Genomic DNA, 16,593 nt, shown 5'->3' on the forward strand with positions numbered 1-16,593 from the left:
CAATGTCTGGTGTTGAGTTCTTTGCCGTGGGGCCGTTAATAGGCCTGGCCATGAAGCTCTTGGTTAAGTTCGGTCTTAACTCGATCAGCTTCCAAATCGAGGCTCATGGTATGGACATGCTCGCGGGCAATGTTAAGGATGGCATTGAAGATGCCCGGATGTTTTATTACAAGGTTACCAAGCACGTCAAAGAGGAGCTCCAGCTGAAGAGCCGAGTCGTCGATTCTATCAATAGGACTGAACACGCACTCAAGATATTCCAGGCATACCTCAATGAACATAACGACCGCCAAGCCCTGTTTATGCTGCTCGGGGACCATGCCAGAGTTAAGAAACTTCTGGCACCCCTGCAGTCCAGCCAATCACAATTGGCGCGCCGAATCGATTGGATGAGGGCTGCCTTGTCCGATCTGGACAAGGGCTTCGACCTCTCGAAGGAGAAAAGGGACCTTGCCTGGAGCGTTCCGCCAAACGAACGGCCGGGCTAGGTTGACACGAAGGAGGAGTGGATGCGTTGGCGGATAGGGCTTAGGGACTGTGATTGAACACTGCGCTTGGAACAGGGTTGGAGTGGTTGGTTTGTACATAAGTAGAGGGCAGGGGGGTTTTGTTTCGTTCGCCGGTTTCCCCCCCGATGCCCACGGCTATATTTCTACAACACAGCGAATTCTTTCAGTCGATTTAGCTGACTTCTTTCCGAATGTTGACCTACAGTGGTCAGGTTATTAAACACGCACGTTAAATTAAGCCATTGCTTTCCGTGTTCACTCTTGACCGGTCGAGGGCAATGGGCATGAAAGACGATGATGATCGGCCAAAGAGTAGGCGCGAGGTAAGACTAAAGCATGTTTTAACTCCCATATAGTCAGTCTCCAAAATCTTGTCCCCGTAGAGAGGCATAACCACCAACACGGAAGCTCAATCCTTTCCCATCTTGTCTATGCTTCGGCTTTCAAGTACCGTATCGACGCTGAATTAATCAAGGCCAGTAGGGCAATCAAACTCGAAACACTTAGCAAAGCGAGCTATACCCTAAGCCGCCTGGGCTCGCGCTATCTTGCTGCTTGTCGATCATGATACGCTGCAAACAGGGATCTATCCATGTCCCCAGGGCTGAACCGGGTCATCAATCGCCCCACGGTCTCTCAGGCATTTTTTAAATACCCCCATTCCCTCTCCTGTCCACGGACAACACCAACACACAACGTGGCTGAAGCATGCGTGGCTTGTTGTCTCTCATCGCCCTCGGCGGCGTCGCCGTCGCAAAGGACCAGGTTTCCTTCCCTGCGACTGGCGAATTTGACGTCGTCTTCCCCCGCAACGACACATACGCCGTCGAGGCTCCCTTCCCCGTCATCTTTGGCTTCCAGAACGCCCCAGTTCTGCTCTCATTTCCGACCCAGATCAACTGGGAGCTCACCTGCGGCCTAGGCACGTTGTTTGGGATCAACGAGTTCCAGGGCGAGCGGAGCCTTCCTCCACCTTCGGATCCGTACTTTTACATCAACGCGAGCCGTGCACTCATGAAGGCTGAAGAGGGAGATCAGTTCAAGTATTTCAGACAGGATCACGATACTTGTGTGCTTACCTGGGAGCTGTTCTACTACACCACCTGTGAGCGCGAGTCAGACGGTTCTCTCAAGATCATGGGAGGGTATTTCCCGAAGCGCACCGGAAATGTCACCTTCACCTTGCGCCCGGGAGCGAAATCACCGCGGGAGGCCATCGCCAACTATGATGGGTGCGCTGTGGCTGGTACGGCCGTGAAACTTCAGTCCAACGAGACTGGGTGCGCCCACATTGCCGAAGACGCAGCACCCAAGCCAAAACCCTGCGAGTTGGATGTCAAGGGCGTTGCGAGCAGTCTTGCTGCGGCCGTAGTGAAGCCAACCACTAGTTTGACCGCACTCCCGAGTACGACGACAGAGGCTGGATCTTCGAGGACGGGCCTTGGCAGTGCATCGGAGCCAACTACCACGGGAGGGACCTCAGGAGGCTCAGGAAATGGAGACGGGGGTTCGAGCAGCAGCGGTGATGACGATGGAAACTGGGCTACGCAGAGGTTTACGATTAGCGGTGGGAAGTTGACGCTGACGTTGGCTGTTGTTGCGGCGGCTGTTATTCCCATCATCTTGTGATGATGAAATACCACGATTTAAATGAGAAAAGATGGCTGAATATGAATATCAACAAAAATGCAGCAAATACCGACTGCTAGGATTATCTGCAAGAGCGTCATGCAACAGGTGCCAGGCGGCGGTTCCAACATCTACCATGCGTAAGTTGGAGCTATTGACGTGGGAGGGTTTACCCGGACAATATTATTCCTTCAACTCTATTAAACACTTCAACTGCGATGCCCTCAAATTGTCTCCAATCTATACCAAAGGCCGTTTCCACTCGTGGAACTTAGGAGTATCAAAGGTTGCAGTCGGTGTCTCCTGACACAACAAATCATTGACTATGTGACCAAGCCTCAACATGGAAACATGTGTGAGTCCTCCTTACGGATCGCCATTCCCTTGATAGCAAGCACCACCACTTCCCACGCCATCAGAATCCCAACGAGGCCCATTGTAACTGTGTATAAAAACATGGCGTCAAGATCATAATGAATCATTCCCCTGACAGTATCGCTGCTCTGCACCCCGAGTGTTAGTCAAAACTCTCGCAACAAGGAGGATAGACTCACGCTAGCCATGAATACAATGCCACCCGCAATCAGACCAAATGATGTCAAAAGCTCAGTCGGTGGGCGCGAGGGCAGGATCGATGATGGGGGTCGGATATACATGATAATATAAGTCAAACACCTGGCAACTGAGGCGCCAAGCAGTAGCTGGCCCCATTGCTTGTGAACCATAGTTGACGTCATTGTGGTTTGGTGATGAGAGCTCATCATGGTGCCTAGTAGTGCGATGACCAACGCCGGAATGGGGTTGAGGGAGAATCCGTAAGTTGGTGGAGTGCGGATCGGCTTTCTCATTTCGCCGGAAAACGCCTCGTGTGAATGTAGCGTCGTATTGAGTAGATCTCGGATTCTGGTGGATTCAACAAGCATACCGCACTGGTATAACATCAGTCATGACCCAGCAGAGCATGATTAGAAAAGTGTGTGTTCAGCTTTTATCAATTCTGATGACCGACACTTACCAAGCCTCCGCCCAGGAAGAGCACAGTGATTGCCAGATGCTCCAAGTCCCGAGCCCCCCATTTGCCGTCTGAATTGCCCAGGTGCTCAAGAAAAATGTTGGTTGATCCGTAGATGAAAATGAGAAAGCTCTCGACGAATTCAGCCGAAGGCTGGTGTTTTCGGCTTCTGGGTCGCATGTTCCAAGCCCAGCCCAGGTCAGCGAAGCTGCCCGCCCAGCGTCCAAGGTTGAACAACCCAAGCCAGAAGAAGACGCCGCCTTTGATCCAGTGTGCCAGCCCGTTAAAGACAGCGTCACCTTCCTGCAGGAAACTAGATTAGTATGCAGCTTGAGATTTTTGTTTTGTCCGGACAATTCTTACAAAGAATCTACCAAATGTCGCAATCCCGGAAGTGAAGGCTATGAAACCAAAAGGTAGGATGATTCGATCAGTGACTCTGTAGCCGTAGCTCACCCAAGTCGAGAGCGATGTGACTTGAGAAATAACGCGGGTAGTGGAGTTGATCACAGCTGACAAGAGTCCTTGGCGGCGAGATGGCTGTGAAGCTCGGGAATACTTGAACGTGTCCTCGTCGTAATCCTCGGCATGAGTCGTGCCGGAACCACCGTCTATTGAGTCGATAGAGCCTCGGCAATGGCCATCATTGGAGGAGTTGTCGTCTTCCGATGCATCGTTGTAGTTATACTCGGTCGTGATTGTCGCGAGAGGCACAAAACTCTGCTCTTCTGCCCTCCCATGGGCCCCGGAGATGGAAGTGGCGGATTTCCTGCGTGCCAGGAAGCCCACAATAACATGAGCGACCATGACTGCCGTGATGATCCAGCCAATTTTGTGATGAGCATTATTAGGGTACAAATCGGGAGTTCGGGTATTGTAAAATAGTGCCAGGAGAAGGCCGAACCCGTTGAACGCTATGAAGACAAGCTGAGCTGTCAACGTATACCGTGAGGAAGCCAGAGAGAGAAACACAGCTGAGAATTTGTGGATTGTCAGTCAGTGATACCTCTTGTGTAGATAAGCATATACATACCGACTGGCAGGATTACAATCCAAGCAATCGTCATGAGTGCAATGTGCGAGTATATCAGACCAGAATTGTCCGAGAGAGCAAAGTACGTCGGGGGACCGTTGTCGAGTTCGTCCTTGATCCCTTGAATTGTCTCGCTCTCATCCTGTCCTCCATGATCATGACCATGCCCATGACCGTCGGCGAGAGCCCATGAGACGTGAGTCAGGAAAATCACCGGGCTTGAGCCCAGAGCCAAAAACCTAGACTTCATTTACACTTACAGCCTCGTTGGTTGACTTTAGAGGTCCCCGATTAATTAATTGCAATGAAAGGAGAGCGTTCGAACTTGGAGCCAGACTGGAAAGCAGAAATCTCGCCCAAATTTGAGGGTCGACCATGTAGACTCAGTTGTGGTGGTGATGACTGAAGTCGACGAGATGGTCTTGAGATGAGTCGGATTTCTCACTTATCCCAGTCTTCTCATCTCTACTTATACTATAATGTCTCTCTGGAAAGCCAGGCGCGATGAGAGCGGCATTGAGGATCACAAAGCCCGCGAAGATCAACGTAAAATAGCATTAATAAACTAATAAACTCGATCAAGTCCATGTTTTTGCGACGCATGCCTATGATTGGCTGCATCTGGAACGCAACGTACGCAGCGCGTAAGCGTGGCACAGTCAGACGCAAGATTAATTCAACAACCCTCTTCGTCGCAACAGAATTTTCCCTTTTCGTGCTTGTATTCATTTCTCCTCATGTTCAACACAAGGCTGCATCACCTGCAAACAGTGACGCGTAAAATGTGACGAAGCGAAGCTACATACCGCACATGTCAGCACCTGCGCCTTCAATGTAGATGCTACGGGTGCTCTGCAGGTATCATGATCAACATCTTCTGCTCCTCTTGTCTAGAAAATACACGATAATGACCAGATGTGCACTTCTGTATATCCTCTATAGAATCTATTTGTAGCGTAATCTACAGACCCCAAGCTTTACGGCCCACTCATAAGAATCGCACCCTTCCTAATCTCCCTGGCTAGATACTCCGCCTTGGCATCTGCAGACTCTCCCGTCGATCCCGATACCTCAATACCATTGCCCGGCTCGGTCGGAAGATTCAGCAGCGTGGCGACACGCAGGAACTGGTCGCGGATCCACTCCCGCTGTCCAGCTCTAAGCAGGCTCGCTATCACCTCGCCGTCATCTTCCGAGAAGAGCGTCAAACAGCGGCTCAGCGGGTGCATGGCACGCCACGGCCCTTGCGCGATGACATGACGTCTGTGGTCGTCGCTCGATATTACCCCATCGAGACTACCCTGACTAGGGAGCAGAATCGTCGGATCAGTGAAGTCCGCGAGGCTGGACCGGGTGGTTCGGTTGCCAAGGTGGAAGGGTATGCTGTAGCACACGCTGTCAACCACTTCTTGCAGTGTTTGCTGGCAGTTGACGAAATCTGTTGGGTTGTCGAGGAACTGCTCGTATGCGGAGCTAAAGCGGCTTAGATCTGAGAATGCATCAAGGGAGCCAAGTGTGATCTTGGCTAGCACAAGGCGTTGGAAGCGCCATAGGTTCCAAATGCTGGCAATTTGGCACGAAGGATACACCTCACAGATAGACTGGTAGGTGGGTATGGACGAATCGATATCCCGACCACTCATCAGCCTTAACGGCCTCCAGTGATCCGGTACGTTTCCCGCCCACGCCAGAAGCTCTGCGTCAATTCTTCTTGCCTCGGCCCTCCACTCTTTCAGGCGCTCTAACGACATCGCGGAGCCACCCTGTGTCACAAATTGCGTATAACTGGCCTGCAGCTCGGCAACTGACGCCCCTATGGCATCCAGAGCTGAGCTGGGGTTGTCTGGCACAGCCATCGTATCCTTGGTCTCAATCCACGAGTATGCGATATTCTTTAATGGCTTCTTCTGACGCATCGCCGTTGAAACCTCGGTGTGTAGCATGAATTTTCGTAAGTAGGCGCGCACCGTCCCGTCCATAGCGTCTGTGTCCACAAACGAGAGCAAAGACGCTGCGCCGTTGTGGTGCATGCTTGAGGCCCTGCGAAGATCATATACCGCAGACGCATTCTCGTATGTCTGCAGCACCAGTATGGCTAGCATAGTTGCTGGCTTGGCACGTTCTGTGGGATCCTGTATTGCGGTCCGAAGGCGTGTGATTGCCCGGGTGTAAGACTTGCATGAGGATCGGAAGCTGTTGACTTCTCCCCGCCACATGGACAAGATCTCTGAAGCCAACGCCGAGACAGCGAGCGAGAGGGCCGATTCTTGCTGCTGCGACAAGTAGGCCGGAATGAGCATTTCGAAGAAGCCTCGAGTGGATCCCATATCGCGGCCTATTCTAGCGTAATGACCGAGAAAGAAGGGCACGGCGGTGTCGGGCTCAGAGAGCCGCCGTGAAGTCAAGGCCCTCACAACCTCCCGGTCCTGAACATCAGACCCAGACGATGGGCTAGGGCTAGTGGCAGCCTTGACGACATCCCGGTCGTGTTGGTTGGTGTTGGTGCAGAACTTGTAGTTCTGGTCTCTGAACTTTAGTTTGGCATCCTTGGGCTTTGGCTTAGGTCTGTTGTAGCCCCCGCAGCGAAGCTTTAGGCGCTGGCAAGATCGGCACTCAGGCTTCGCCTCGTCGCATTTGACGCGGCGTTCCTTGCACGTTACGCAGCCTCCAGAGCGCCCGCGGTTGACCATTGTGACAGGGCAGCGATGATGCCAAAGAGAGGGATCTTGGTGTGATAGACAAGTGAAGTTACAGTAATAAATAAGCCTGCTGTGGGGGGGCATCGTCATAGGCTATCGTAATGCAGCACAGCCGGGTTACATCCGGCAGTGGGCTTAGTTGGTTGTGAGAATAACCAATGAGAAGACGCCGTCGCAAAAAGGCACACTCGATGCAGTTTAGCCTGGCAAGGGCCCAATTACGTAGGACGCCCTCGATCTGACTGGGGCCATCATCACCGCGTACAGTACCTACATCTAAGTGACTCTAAGAGAAAGAAACAAGTATAAAAAGAGATGGAAAGAAGACGAGAAACAAGACAAATCACTCATAAATAACAGACAACTCATTCGCAAGCAAGAAAGGCCATCGCAATTTCCCTCAAGTCTTCTTTTCTCTCTATCATGAAGCTTCATTCCTCTGCCTACACTGGCCCACTCCTTGCCGCTCTGCTGAATGCCCATGTAGCCTCAGCGGTGTATGATACCACAAACAGTCCCATCTTACTGTTGAGCAATGACTCAACTTTCAACTTCGACTTGTTGACCCCTCTCGGCGAGGCCATCACCGGAGGAGCCGACGTCGGGCCTATTCTTGGCGCAGCCAAAGATATCGAAGCTGGAAACATGACGTCCTTCATCGACGTCTTCTATAAGCTAGCCAATGAGACCAAAGCTCAGGCAGAAGACCCTGAGAACGCCTACGATCCTCTTAATGTCAGGGAGACGTGGTTCTCTGCCGCAGGGTACTTCCGCAGGGCTGATGTCTACACCCACGGCAACTGGAGCAATCCGCTCATCAATACCATTTGGGACGAGCAGATTAAGGCGTTTGACAACGGGATAGCTGCTCTGCCTATCCCTGGCAAGCGCATTCGCATTCCGGCTACTAAGGGCAACTTCACCGTCGATGCCATCTGGTACTCTGCTTCCGAGAGCGAGCACGAGAAGCTGCCGACCTTGATCATCGGGAATGGCTTCGATGCTGCGCAGGAGGACTCCTACCATAACTTTGTCGCGCCCGCCCTAGCCCGAGGGTGGAACTGTATCACCTACGAAGGCCCAGGACAGCCAACTGTGCGTCGTAACCAGAACATTGGTTTTATCCCCGACTGGGAGAAGGTCGCCACCCCCGTTGTGGACTATGTCCTCTCAGAGAAGAAGAACGTCGTGGACGAGAACCGTCTTGTACTCATCGGCAACTCCTTCGGCGGCTACCTGGCAGCCCGTGCCGCAGCTTTCGAGCCCCGCCTGTCCGCGGTTGTCCTCATTGACGGCGTCTGGGACAACTACGCTGCATACACAAGGGAGCTGTCATCTGAAATGCTCGAAATCTACGAGGCGGGCAACTACACGCAATTCGACGACGCCGTCCTCTCAGCTCTGGAAGCTGGGAAGCTCCCCACCGGCGCCACCTGGGGCCTCGAACACGGCATGTGGGCGTTCCACACGCACTCTCCTTCTGATTTTTTCACCCAGGTCAAGCAGTATAACGTCGAGTCTTTCATTGATAAGATCAAAGTGCCCGTGTTTGTTGGAGACGCCGAGCTAGAGAGTCTCTACGTCGGACAGCCGAAGCAGGTGGCGGACGCCCTGGGCGACTTGGCTACTCTGCATACTTTCAAGGGGGCTGCTGGCTTTCATTGCCAGACTGGTGCTGGGCAGGAGCTTTCGAGGACGATCCATGCGTGGTTGAACAAGGTTTTTGACAAGCAGGGCCGTGGTCAGTGAGATTAGTGCTCAGATGAAAGTGTTCCACTTCTTGGAGCCAGATAGAATACTTCGCCATACTGTCACATAGTATCCCTAAGGTCACTCTGACAAGGGCGGCTGTGTGATCTAGGTATGGTATTAGACTTGGATGAGATATGCAGTGAAGGATCCCCACTTTGTCCCTATCAAGGAAAGTATAAAGCAAACCAACTTTAGTCATTCATTTAGTTAGAAAAGAAGAGCTCCTTAACTCTAACTGCATCCACGAACCTGATACACTGACTTGTGATATGTTAACGAGATGCAATAAAAGCTTTACGAGATTTACCTACGGCTTGACGACTGAAAAGGCCCTTGTACTTTGTCCCGGAAAAGCATTCTTAGCCAGACCATCTACTCATCAGGTGTGTCCCACCAATTCCTACTCTTGTCCTTGGTCAGTTGAGCAAGACTAACAGGCATTTCATCAGAATTGCTCTCATGTTTATCAGATTCTGACCCTCCATCTGCATCACCCAATGAAAGATTAGACATGTCCTTCTGCAACTGTGGCTTGTGCTCCATTTGAAACTTCTTTGTCAGTATGAGGGCGTGCAGCTGTTGCCAGCTCTGTGGTAATGAAGTGGGGTCCAACTGAGTATCCACCGAGGTGCCCTCATGCTGTAGACTTGATGCCGTGTTGAAGAGCGTGTATCCAAGCCTTTCTATGTTCTTGAGCTCATCATATATGTCCTGGTTCATCGTGGTCTGTGCGAGAAAAACCTGGACGCTCTGTGCAAATCTTGCAAACACCAATGCGATGGGCAACGCGCCATCTGACATGCCAAGGCTTGATGGTAGCGATGGCAGCTTGACCATCTTGTTGAGGTCGCTCTGATAGTCTGATTCCAAAAGTGCCGACACGACATCGACGTTGACAGTCATGATTGCCGCTGTGAGGGGAGTTCCGTGCTCTTGATGAAGAGAATGCTCTTTCAAGCTTTCAGGCGCGGGGAATAGCTCGAGTATTCGGTGAATGATTCGTGAGGATATTTGCTGCCGAGAATTCATCCGGCCTGGATCGTGTAGAGCAAGCGTATGCACGACACTGAGCTCTTTCGTCAAGTCCACGAGCGGTTCCAAGGTTATAACACCCTCTTCGTGCTTCTTTGCCAAATACTCAGTCGCCAGTAGTGAGGAGTAAGTGTGAGACTGCAAAAGGATCCCTAGAACAGACATAAAGCCTCCTGTGGGTTCCCACTGGTAAAAGCGGTTCACACTCTCACCAGCACCGTTGGCCAAGAGGAGGTCGGCGAGGGGGAAGTAACCGTTCTTGATAGCTGATGCGAGGGGCGAAGGTCTTTCTCCATCTGTTGCTTCAACTGGGACTAGATTTTCAATCAAGAACCTTGCTATGAGCAAATTGTCTGGAGATGTTCGTGGCTTTGCAGCAAAAGTTTGAAGAAGCGACTCTTCCTTGTCGCCAAAAGATAGCTTGGCGCCGTGGGAGACGAGCAACTCGAACATGTCTTTGTTGTTCGATCGGACAGCTGTAGTCAATGGGCGATGGCCTGGTAAACCGTTGATATCATGGCCCAGGTCAAGGAGGGCTTGAACGATATCAAGGTTGCCCAGCTCAACTTCCCTGCATAAACATCTTGCACTCTTTAGCATCCAAGCTGATTGACTCTGTGAACCTGAATCCTGGCTTTTACGTCGGTTGTGAAGAATCCTGAGGGTACAGGAAAGCCATTCTTTGTAGCGTGCTCCACAACGCACAAGTCTGCTGTGAAGTGTCAAGGGGTCTGCTGCCCCCTTGTCGGACATGTCGCGCGCCATGTCGAGCACATCCAACTCATCAAGCACCTTGACCTGGCCACCTCTACCGTCTTGATAGTTGAGAAGCTCTTGTAGAATTTCAGGAAGCGTCAGTAGGGCCGCAAGCTCAATGGCTGACAAGTTCACAGCCTCTTTTCGAGTGGCCTTCTCCATAGGATCCGCCGAGCCAATTTCGAGCAAAGTCTTGACGGCAGTCAAGCTGTTATTCAGAACAGCCCGACCTAGCGGCGTCAGGGGTAAGTTCAGCCTGTCTTCCCAGTCGGAAAAGATCCGGCGAACGTCTTTCCTCATCGTATCAGTCATCCTCGACATGTCTGCCCCAGCGTCGACAAGACGCTTCGTAGTGAGTCGCATCTCGGCTCTCCCGAACCTGGAGATCCAGTGGAGGGGCGCTTCTTGGCCAGAGCCTGAGCCGTTGGGGTCGGCACCGTTTTCAAGGAGGAACTTGGCGCAGTCGTACTGTCCGGCTCTACAGGCGCAGACTAAGGGAGTTTCGGAGAATGACTGGTTTGGCAAGTTGATGTTGCATCTGTACTTGCTCAGTAGATGTCTGAGAGCGTTGACGTTGCCGACAGCGGCGGCGTAGTGAAGAAGGCCATGGCCACGCTTGTTGACGTATATCTTGTCAAATCTGGATGTCTCTGATTCTTCTTGGGATTCATTCGTAGACCGAAGACAAGACTCATACTCGCGACCGAGTTCCATCCGGATATCCTCATCCAGAGCTTCAAAGTTGAATAGATCCCATGTACGACTCATCATGCGGGGTGCATAATGTGGCATGCCAGTTCCGCCCGTCAACTCCCTGTTGACCGAGACTGCCTGTCTAATGCGTGACTGCACAGCTGTGGCTTGGTGTGGGTTAGGAAAATTAGGCATCACCAACTCACTGTCCTCAATGCAATGCCGATGCCCGCGGATGATGCTCCAGAACAAGTCGTCAACCTGTTCATCTGGAGTCAACGGACAAGCCACGCCCGCTGCGTGGCAAAGTCTGGTCAGCCAGGCCTTGGCCAAATAATCAGTATCTGCGCATTCGAAATCCGCCTTGGATGCTTTGCATAGCCAATGGCAGGCTCTTTCGAGGTTGATAGGCATCCCAAACCCGCTCAGGCATGCTTGGAAGAGGTGGTATGACGCCGTCCAGGGCTGAATCTCGGCCGATTCCTCCTCGAACGACCGTGACTCAGCAAGTTGTTCCAGCTCTCTCACCATCGCAACTTGCTGAGACCAGTCTAGAAGATTTTTGAGCTTGAATGGATCAAACATAAACCCACCAAGGGCAGGGGCCGGGAGATCTGGTCGACATCCTGGGAGGTTCTGCTGAGCGTCATAAGTCCGGCCAAACCGGCCAAGGGCATAGCCCACGCTGTCAATGTCGATGGCACGCTGGCCTGGAATGCGGTTTCGGTCCATCTCCTTTCGACTGGCATTCTCGCGTTCAAGAGCGAATGTGTAATCTTCGACTTGTTCTCTCGACATGCCTCGTAACCTGGCCTGAGCCTGGACTAGAGATCGTGAGGTTGGGTTGAGGGTGAGTGTCGCATTCATCGCGTCCGTAACCATGTCGACCGCCTCTCCAGGCAAGGATCGTGATTGACCGTATGCTTCTACTGTTCCAAGAGCCATTTGAAGAAAAGACTCGGATCTCTTGAGTTGTTTCAGTGTTGCCCTCTCGTCGCCGGACAAGGGTATAGAGGCCTGTTTGAAACCGATGGCGACCAACAGGTCCTGGCAGTCGATGAAGGTTCTCCAAATCAGCATTCCGAACGAATACGTGTCGGTGGCTTTAATACCATCAACAGTAAGTGCCTGCCCTGATTCAGGTGCGTCGTATGGAACAGTCGTCATCCGTAAAGAATGGCCACCGTCTCGTCCAATATCCATAATAGCTCCACCAAAGTCTGCAAGCTTGGCTGTGTATGGCTGATCAGGGGGATACTCCTCTCTGTTTCTAAACACGAGGATGTTATTGTGTTTCAAATCACCGTGAACTATACCACAGGCGTGAAGAATTGACAGGCCACGACCGACATTGTAGCAGAGCTTTTGCTTGATCCGAAAGGGTAGCGGTGACTCGCTCTTGAGTTGGAGATCGTCGAGGGTACCAAAGTCGGCGTACTCGAGGACAAGAGTTGGAAAAGGCGACCCGGTTTCCGAAGAATGTGACCATCCAAAGTCGAGCAGGTGCACAATGTTGGGATGATATCGCAAAGGCTCATGGAGCAAGGCTCGTACTTCAAGTAGAATGTCCTTCCACCTCGAGGGGTCCCTGAGAGTATAGACCGCTGTTTAGTATAAACCCGAGAAGGACAAAAAGATAACCTACCCGGACTGATCCCGGGCAGTCTTGATTGCAACAATCTCCCTGCCATCAGTAGGTTGATTTGTCAACCTCGCCCGGTCAACAGTAAAGAAGCCACCACCTCCAGCTGGAAAGCGTGCTGCCGTCTGTATCTCATGACCATCAAAGAATTTGGTGTCATTTCCACGACGCAGCCTCTCCTCCAGGAAGGCAACGTGGCAAGCAAATGATACGAAACCAGCTGTTGTGAGGGTTTCGTCGATGTTGTGCGCTGGAAGAGTTGTTCGCGCTGTCTCGGCCGAAGTATTGCTTACGTTTGACGACTCTGTTGATGACTGGCCAAGTGAGTAGGAATGATAGAACCCTGAGTCCATTATCGAGGTCGAGTGGTTGAATCCCAAGCACTGATTGGTGTGATGAGCTGATTGAGGCGTTATCGTCGTTGGCTGACGTTGAGCCAGTGGCTGGCCTGGTGCCGAATCAACTGCCGTATTTAAAACTTCAAACAACAAGATCAACTAACCAGCTATAGGTAGTGGAAATAGTTATCTTGGCTTCTTGGTTCAAGATAGAGAAGAGAAGAGTCCTCAATCACAACCCTTGCATGAGATGACCCCGCCCCGGAAATACATTATCACCGACCGAGCACCAACCCTCATCCCAGTTGGCATACGAAGGCACAGCCTCAATTTCTCTAGGCAGAACAACTTGCCACGTACAACACCATGGTGGACCCCGGGACAGGAATTGCCATCGCTCAGATCGCCTTCTTCGCGGCCTGCAAGGCAGTCGACGCCTTTGGCACTGCCCTCCACTACTTTGACGATGCCGAAGCCCTCACCGTGGCCCTCGAGATTGAGCGTCTGAGGCTTCAGGCCTGGGGCGCCAACTCGGGTTTGGCTGAGGGTACCCTGGCGCCTCACCTTAGCCTCGCGAGCGAGGTCCTTCTTCGAGAGCTTCAGGTCATTTCTCGCATGTTTGAAGACGCGGACAAGGTTCGAGAACGATACGGCGTCAAGATCGAGGGCGAGGAATCTACCTCGAAAGCCGTGTCGAGCTTCGTGGCTCGCATGCGAAAGTCACTACGGTCTAGCGGGGTTAAACTCTACGGAGGAACACCCTTAGCAGTAGACACTGCAGAGCCGGAAGATTCGGAAACCGCCAGAAAGAACAGCGGCATCTCTCGCAGCATGTCTAGTCGTGTACGATGGGCTATCAGAGACAAAGATCAGCTCAAGAAGCTCGTCACTGGCCTTCGCGACGAGATTGATCTCTTAAACAAGCTCTTGACCGAAACGCAAAGGAGAAGCTTCGTCAACGACTACGAGCGCATCCATGTCGTTGTTGTCGGTAGCGCGGTAGACGACAAGTCTCTAGCCATGATCAGAGAAGCAGTTGACATGGATCGAGATGGAGATACTCTGGCCAAGATTGATCGAAAGTCCCTCGCAAACAACGAAGATCGGTCGTTACGAGCAAACGTCTCACAGGTTGCCATGAAGTCTTTACGGCTAGCACAATATGATATCCCATCAGACTTTGCAACGCAAAACCGCTTCTTGGCAGCAAGAAAGGACGATCCCATCATGCTATGTCTGTTTGAACGCAAGTCATTTGAACCAGACTTGGACCACAGCTCAAAGATGATGCTCTGGAGTCGGGTTCAGAGACTCATCTCGCTATTGGCCCTGCCTCCATCGTCTGGCTTCAAGGTCCCACAGGCGATTGGCTATATTCACGACCCAGAGCACTACTGCTGGTGGCTTGTCTTTCAATTTCCCCAAATGTCTAGACAAGCTCCAGGGGATTTTTCAAAACCACTATCTTTGTACAATCTACTACAGCCAGAGTATAAACCTCGACCACCTCTGGAGAAGCGCTTCAGGTTAGCAAGCGATATCTCATCAACCTTCCATCAGCTCTACAGCAGTAGCTGGATGCACAAGAGTATCCGCAGCGACAATATTCTGTTCCCTTATCAAAACTCAGAGGGTCCTAGCCCTGGTCAGTTGGCTTCACCTATTGTCTGTGGCTTCGAGTATTCAAGGCTGGAAACAGAGGCCCAGACTATCGACCGTTCCAAGGCCAATAGCAACCCTGCAGTTGCCATGTACCGTCACCCTGATTACCAAGGTGAAGCAGCACAGGGGTACAAGGTCCAGTATGATATATACAGCTTAGGACTTGTCCTGTTGGAAATTGGTATCTGGGCGCCGCTCACAAGTCTGTTTGATTCTAAACGTGGGAAAACATCTAGCAGCCGGTCCTCCTTATCAACAGACGTGAAACACTTCCACAGCCCCGAAGCAAAAATTCTGAGGGAAAGAGTTAGATCGACCGTTGATAAAGACCTACCGTTCCGGATGGGGTCAAGCTACGCGGCCTTGACACGTTGGTGTGTTGACTACAGCGAGCAATCCTCGGAGACGATGGATGAGCCGCCGAATCATGCACTGGAATTTTACAATCGGGTAGTTGAGCCTCTATATAGTCTTAGTCTTGGATATTCCGAAGCAGGCGATTGAATGTGTCTATGGGTTCGTAAACGGGATCAATGTAGTTCAAGAAGGCTTGGCAAGGTTTCACGAGGAGGCGCGAGTGTGGTTGTACATACAGAATATTGGTCAGTTTACTGTAACTATTGCGTTTGTGGAAGCATTTTTATATCGAATGAATAGTGGCTGAAACAGGCTATATACGTACCAAGTGTGCCCAATTTTTCTGTCGATATTTATTTTGTTCCAATACACAATCATCATGTTTCGATGACTCTGACCAGACTTCAATTCACTTACCACCGAGCTCCGAGCCTCCGAATCTCTCATCGGATGCCGCCATTCCCTCTCGTTCTTGATTGGACAAGGTTCTCGGCCATCGGCCCCCCCGATGGAGGAGTGGTTAACCGCCTGGGCAGGCCTCAGATTCTGAGCCACTGTGAGGCCTCGCGGGTTTTTATGGCTAGAAAGGGAAGGGCTTTCATGCAAGCTGCGCGCCGTGTTTCCCCCCCTGGCTAGACCGGATTTCGTACCGCAACCAATGTAAGCCAGGACGGGGCCGCATCGGGTAATGTTGTGATGTGTTAGGTCAGATAGAGAAAGTCAGATCGGCTGCGCCGAGAATACAACATATTACGATGGGGCCGCCGGGCCTCTTGGCTTTTCCAGTCAGTTCTCGTCCGTAAGCGCCAAGCCAGAATGATGTTACAGTCGATGCAGCTTCAAGTTGGTGATGAGAAATCCTTTGTGCTGCGTGTAAGCTGCAATACGTCATGGTGAGCAAAGGCTGGTACTACACTGAAAGTTACGCCTCCTCACCCACTAGTATAAAAGAAATTGCATTTGCAGCTAAACTATCATATCACCAGACTTATCCACTTCAAAATCAACTACATTCATCATAACTTCACAAAATGCCGTCCTTTAGATGCATCGTCCCTCCCGGCCCCAGCGCCGAATGGAGCACGGCATACCACTACTCCCAAGCCATCGACCTCGGCAACGGCTTCTTCAAGATCTCAGGCCAAGGCGGCTGGAATGAAAATAGCGAGATCGCATCCGAACCCCAGAAGGAGGTCGAGCTCACCATCCAGCACATCGACGACGTGCTCAAGGCCGTTGGCCTGCGTGGCTGGGAAGACGTGTACTACATGCGATCCTACCACACAGACATCGACACCACCCTACCAATCATTGCAGAGGTGCTTAAGAAGAGGATTCCGGGACATCGGCCTGGGTCTACGGCTGCTGGGGTTACTAGGTTGGCGCTTCCAACTATGACGCTTGAGATTGAGGTTGATGCGAAGAAGCACTCGGGTTGAGTGGCAGAAGGTTTTATTACAGGGGAGAATAGCTTTGGCA

General features: G+C 51.7%; 8 protein-coding genes across 8 annotated transcripts; 5 read left to right on the plus strand and 3 right to left on the minus strand.

Annotated features, from left to right (window-relative positions):
* Nucleotides 1-2: 2 nt before the first annotated feature.
* Nucleotides 3-488, plus strand: NCS54_01253500 (Hypothetical protein; the record flags this gene model as incomplete). The annotated part of the gene is made up of 1 exon (XM_053157764.1): nt 3-488. One exon carries the CDS (start codon nt 3-5, stop codon nt 486-488), a length of 486 nt encoding a protein of 161 aa, XP_053013739.1.
* Nucleotides 489-1,217: 729 nt separating this feature from the next.
* On the plus strand, nt 1,218-2,138 carry NCS54_01253600 (Hypothetical protein; the record flags this gene model as incomplete). The annotated part of the gene is made up of 1 exon (XM_053157765.1): nt 1,218-2,138. The coding sequence occupies one exon, from the start codon at nt 1,218-1,220 to the stop codon at nt 2,136-2,138; it is 921 nt and encodes a 306-aa protein (XP_053013740.1).
* Nucleotides 2,139-2,476: 338 nt separating this feature from the next.
* On the minus strand, nt 2,477-4,433 carry NCS54_01253700 (Hypothetical protein; the record flags this gene model as incomplete). The annotated part of the gene is made up of 5 exons (XM_053157766.1): nt 2,477-2,641; nt 2,693-3,067; nt 3,154-3,453; nt 3,514-4,124; nt 4,184-4,433. 5 exons carry the CDS (start codon nt 4,431-4,433, stop codon nt 2,477-2,479), a joined length of 1,701 nt encoding a protein of 566 aa, XP_053013741.1.
* A 727-nt stretch (nt 4,434-5,160) lies between these two features.
* NCS54_01253800 (Hypothetical protein) lies at nt 5,161-6,873 on the minus strand (the record flags this gene model as incomplete). Its single annotated transcript, XM_053157767.1, has 1 exon — nt 5,161-6,873. One exon carries the CDS (start codon nt 6,871-6,873, stop codon nt 5,161-5,163), a length of 1,713 nt encoding a protein of 570 aa, XP_053013742.1.
* A 432-nt stretch (nt 6,874-7,305) lies between these two features.
* On the plus strand, nt 7,306-8,631 carry NCS54_01253900 (Hypothetical protein; the record flags this gene model as incomplete). The annotated part of the gene is made up of 1 exon (XM_053157768.1): nt 7,306-8,631. One exon carries the CDS (start codon nt 7,306-7,308, stop codon nt 8,629-8,631), a length of 1,326 nt encoding a protein of 441 aa, XP_053013743.1.
* Nucleotides 8,632-9,006: 375 nt separating this feature from the next.
* NCS54_01254000 (Hypothetical protein) lies at nt 9,007-13,110 on the minus strand (the record flags this gene model as incomplete). The annotated part of the gene is made up of 3 exons (XM_053157769.1): nt 9,007-11,282; nt 11,322-12,703; nt 12,761-13,110. 3 exons carry the CDS (start codon nt 13,108-13,110, stop codon nt 9,007-9,009), a joined length of 4,008 nt encoding a protein of 1,335 aa, XP_053013744.1.
* A 351-nt stretch (nt 13,111-13,461) lies between these two features.
* NCS54_01254100 (Protein kinase domain-containing protein) lies at nt 13,462-15,261 on the plus strand (the record flags this gene model as incomplete). Its single annotated transcript, XM_053157770.1, has 1 exon — nt 13,462-15,261. One exon carries the CDS (start codon nt 13,462-13,464, stop codon nt 15,259-15,261), a length of 1,800 nt encoding a protein of 599 aa, XP_053013745.1.
* An 884-nt stretch (nt 15,262-16,145) lies between these two features.
* NCS54_01254200 (Hypothetical protein) lies at nt 16,146-16,553 on the plus strand (the record flags this gene model as incomplete). The annotated part of the gene is made up of 1 exon (XM_053157771.1): nt 16,146-16,553. The coding sequence occupies one exon, from the start codon at nt 16,146-16,148 to the stop codon at nt 16,551-16,553; it is 408 nt and encodes a 135-aa protein (XP_053013746.1).
* Nucleotides 16,554-16,593: the final 40 nt, after the last annotated feature.

Source organism: Fusarium falciforme, chromosome 10, assembly GCF_026873545.1.
Source record: "Fusarium falciforme chromosome 10, complete sequence".
Classification (NCBI taxonomy): Eukaryota; Fungi; Ascomycota; class Sordariomycetes; order Hypocreales; family Nectriaceae; genus Fusarium; species Fusarium falciforme.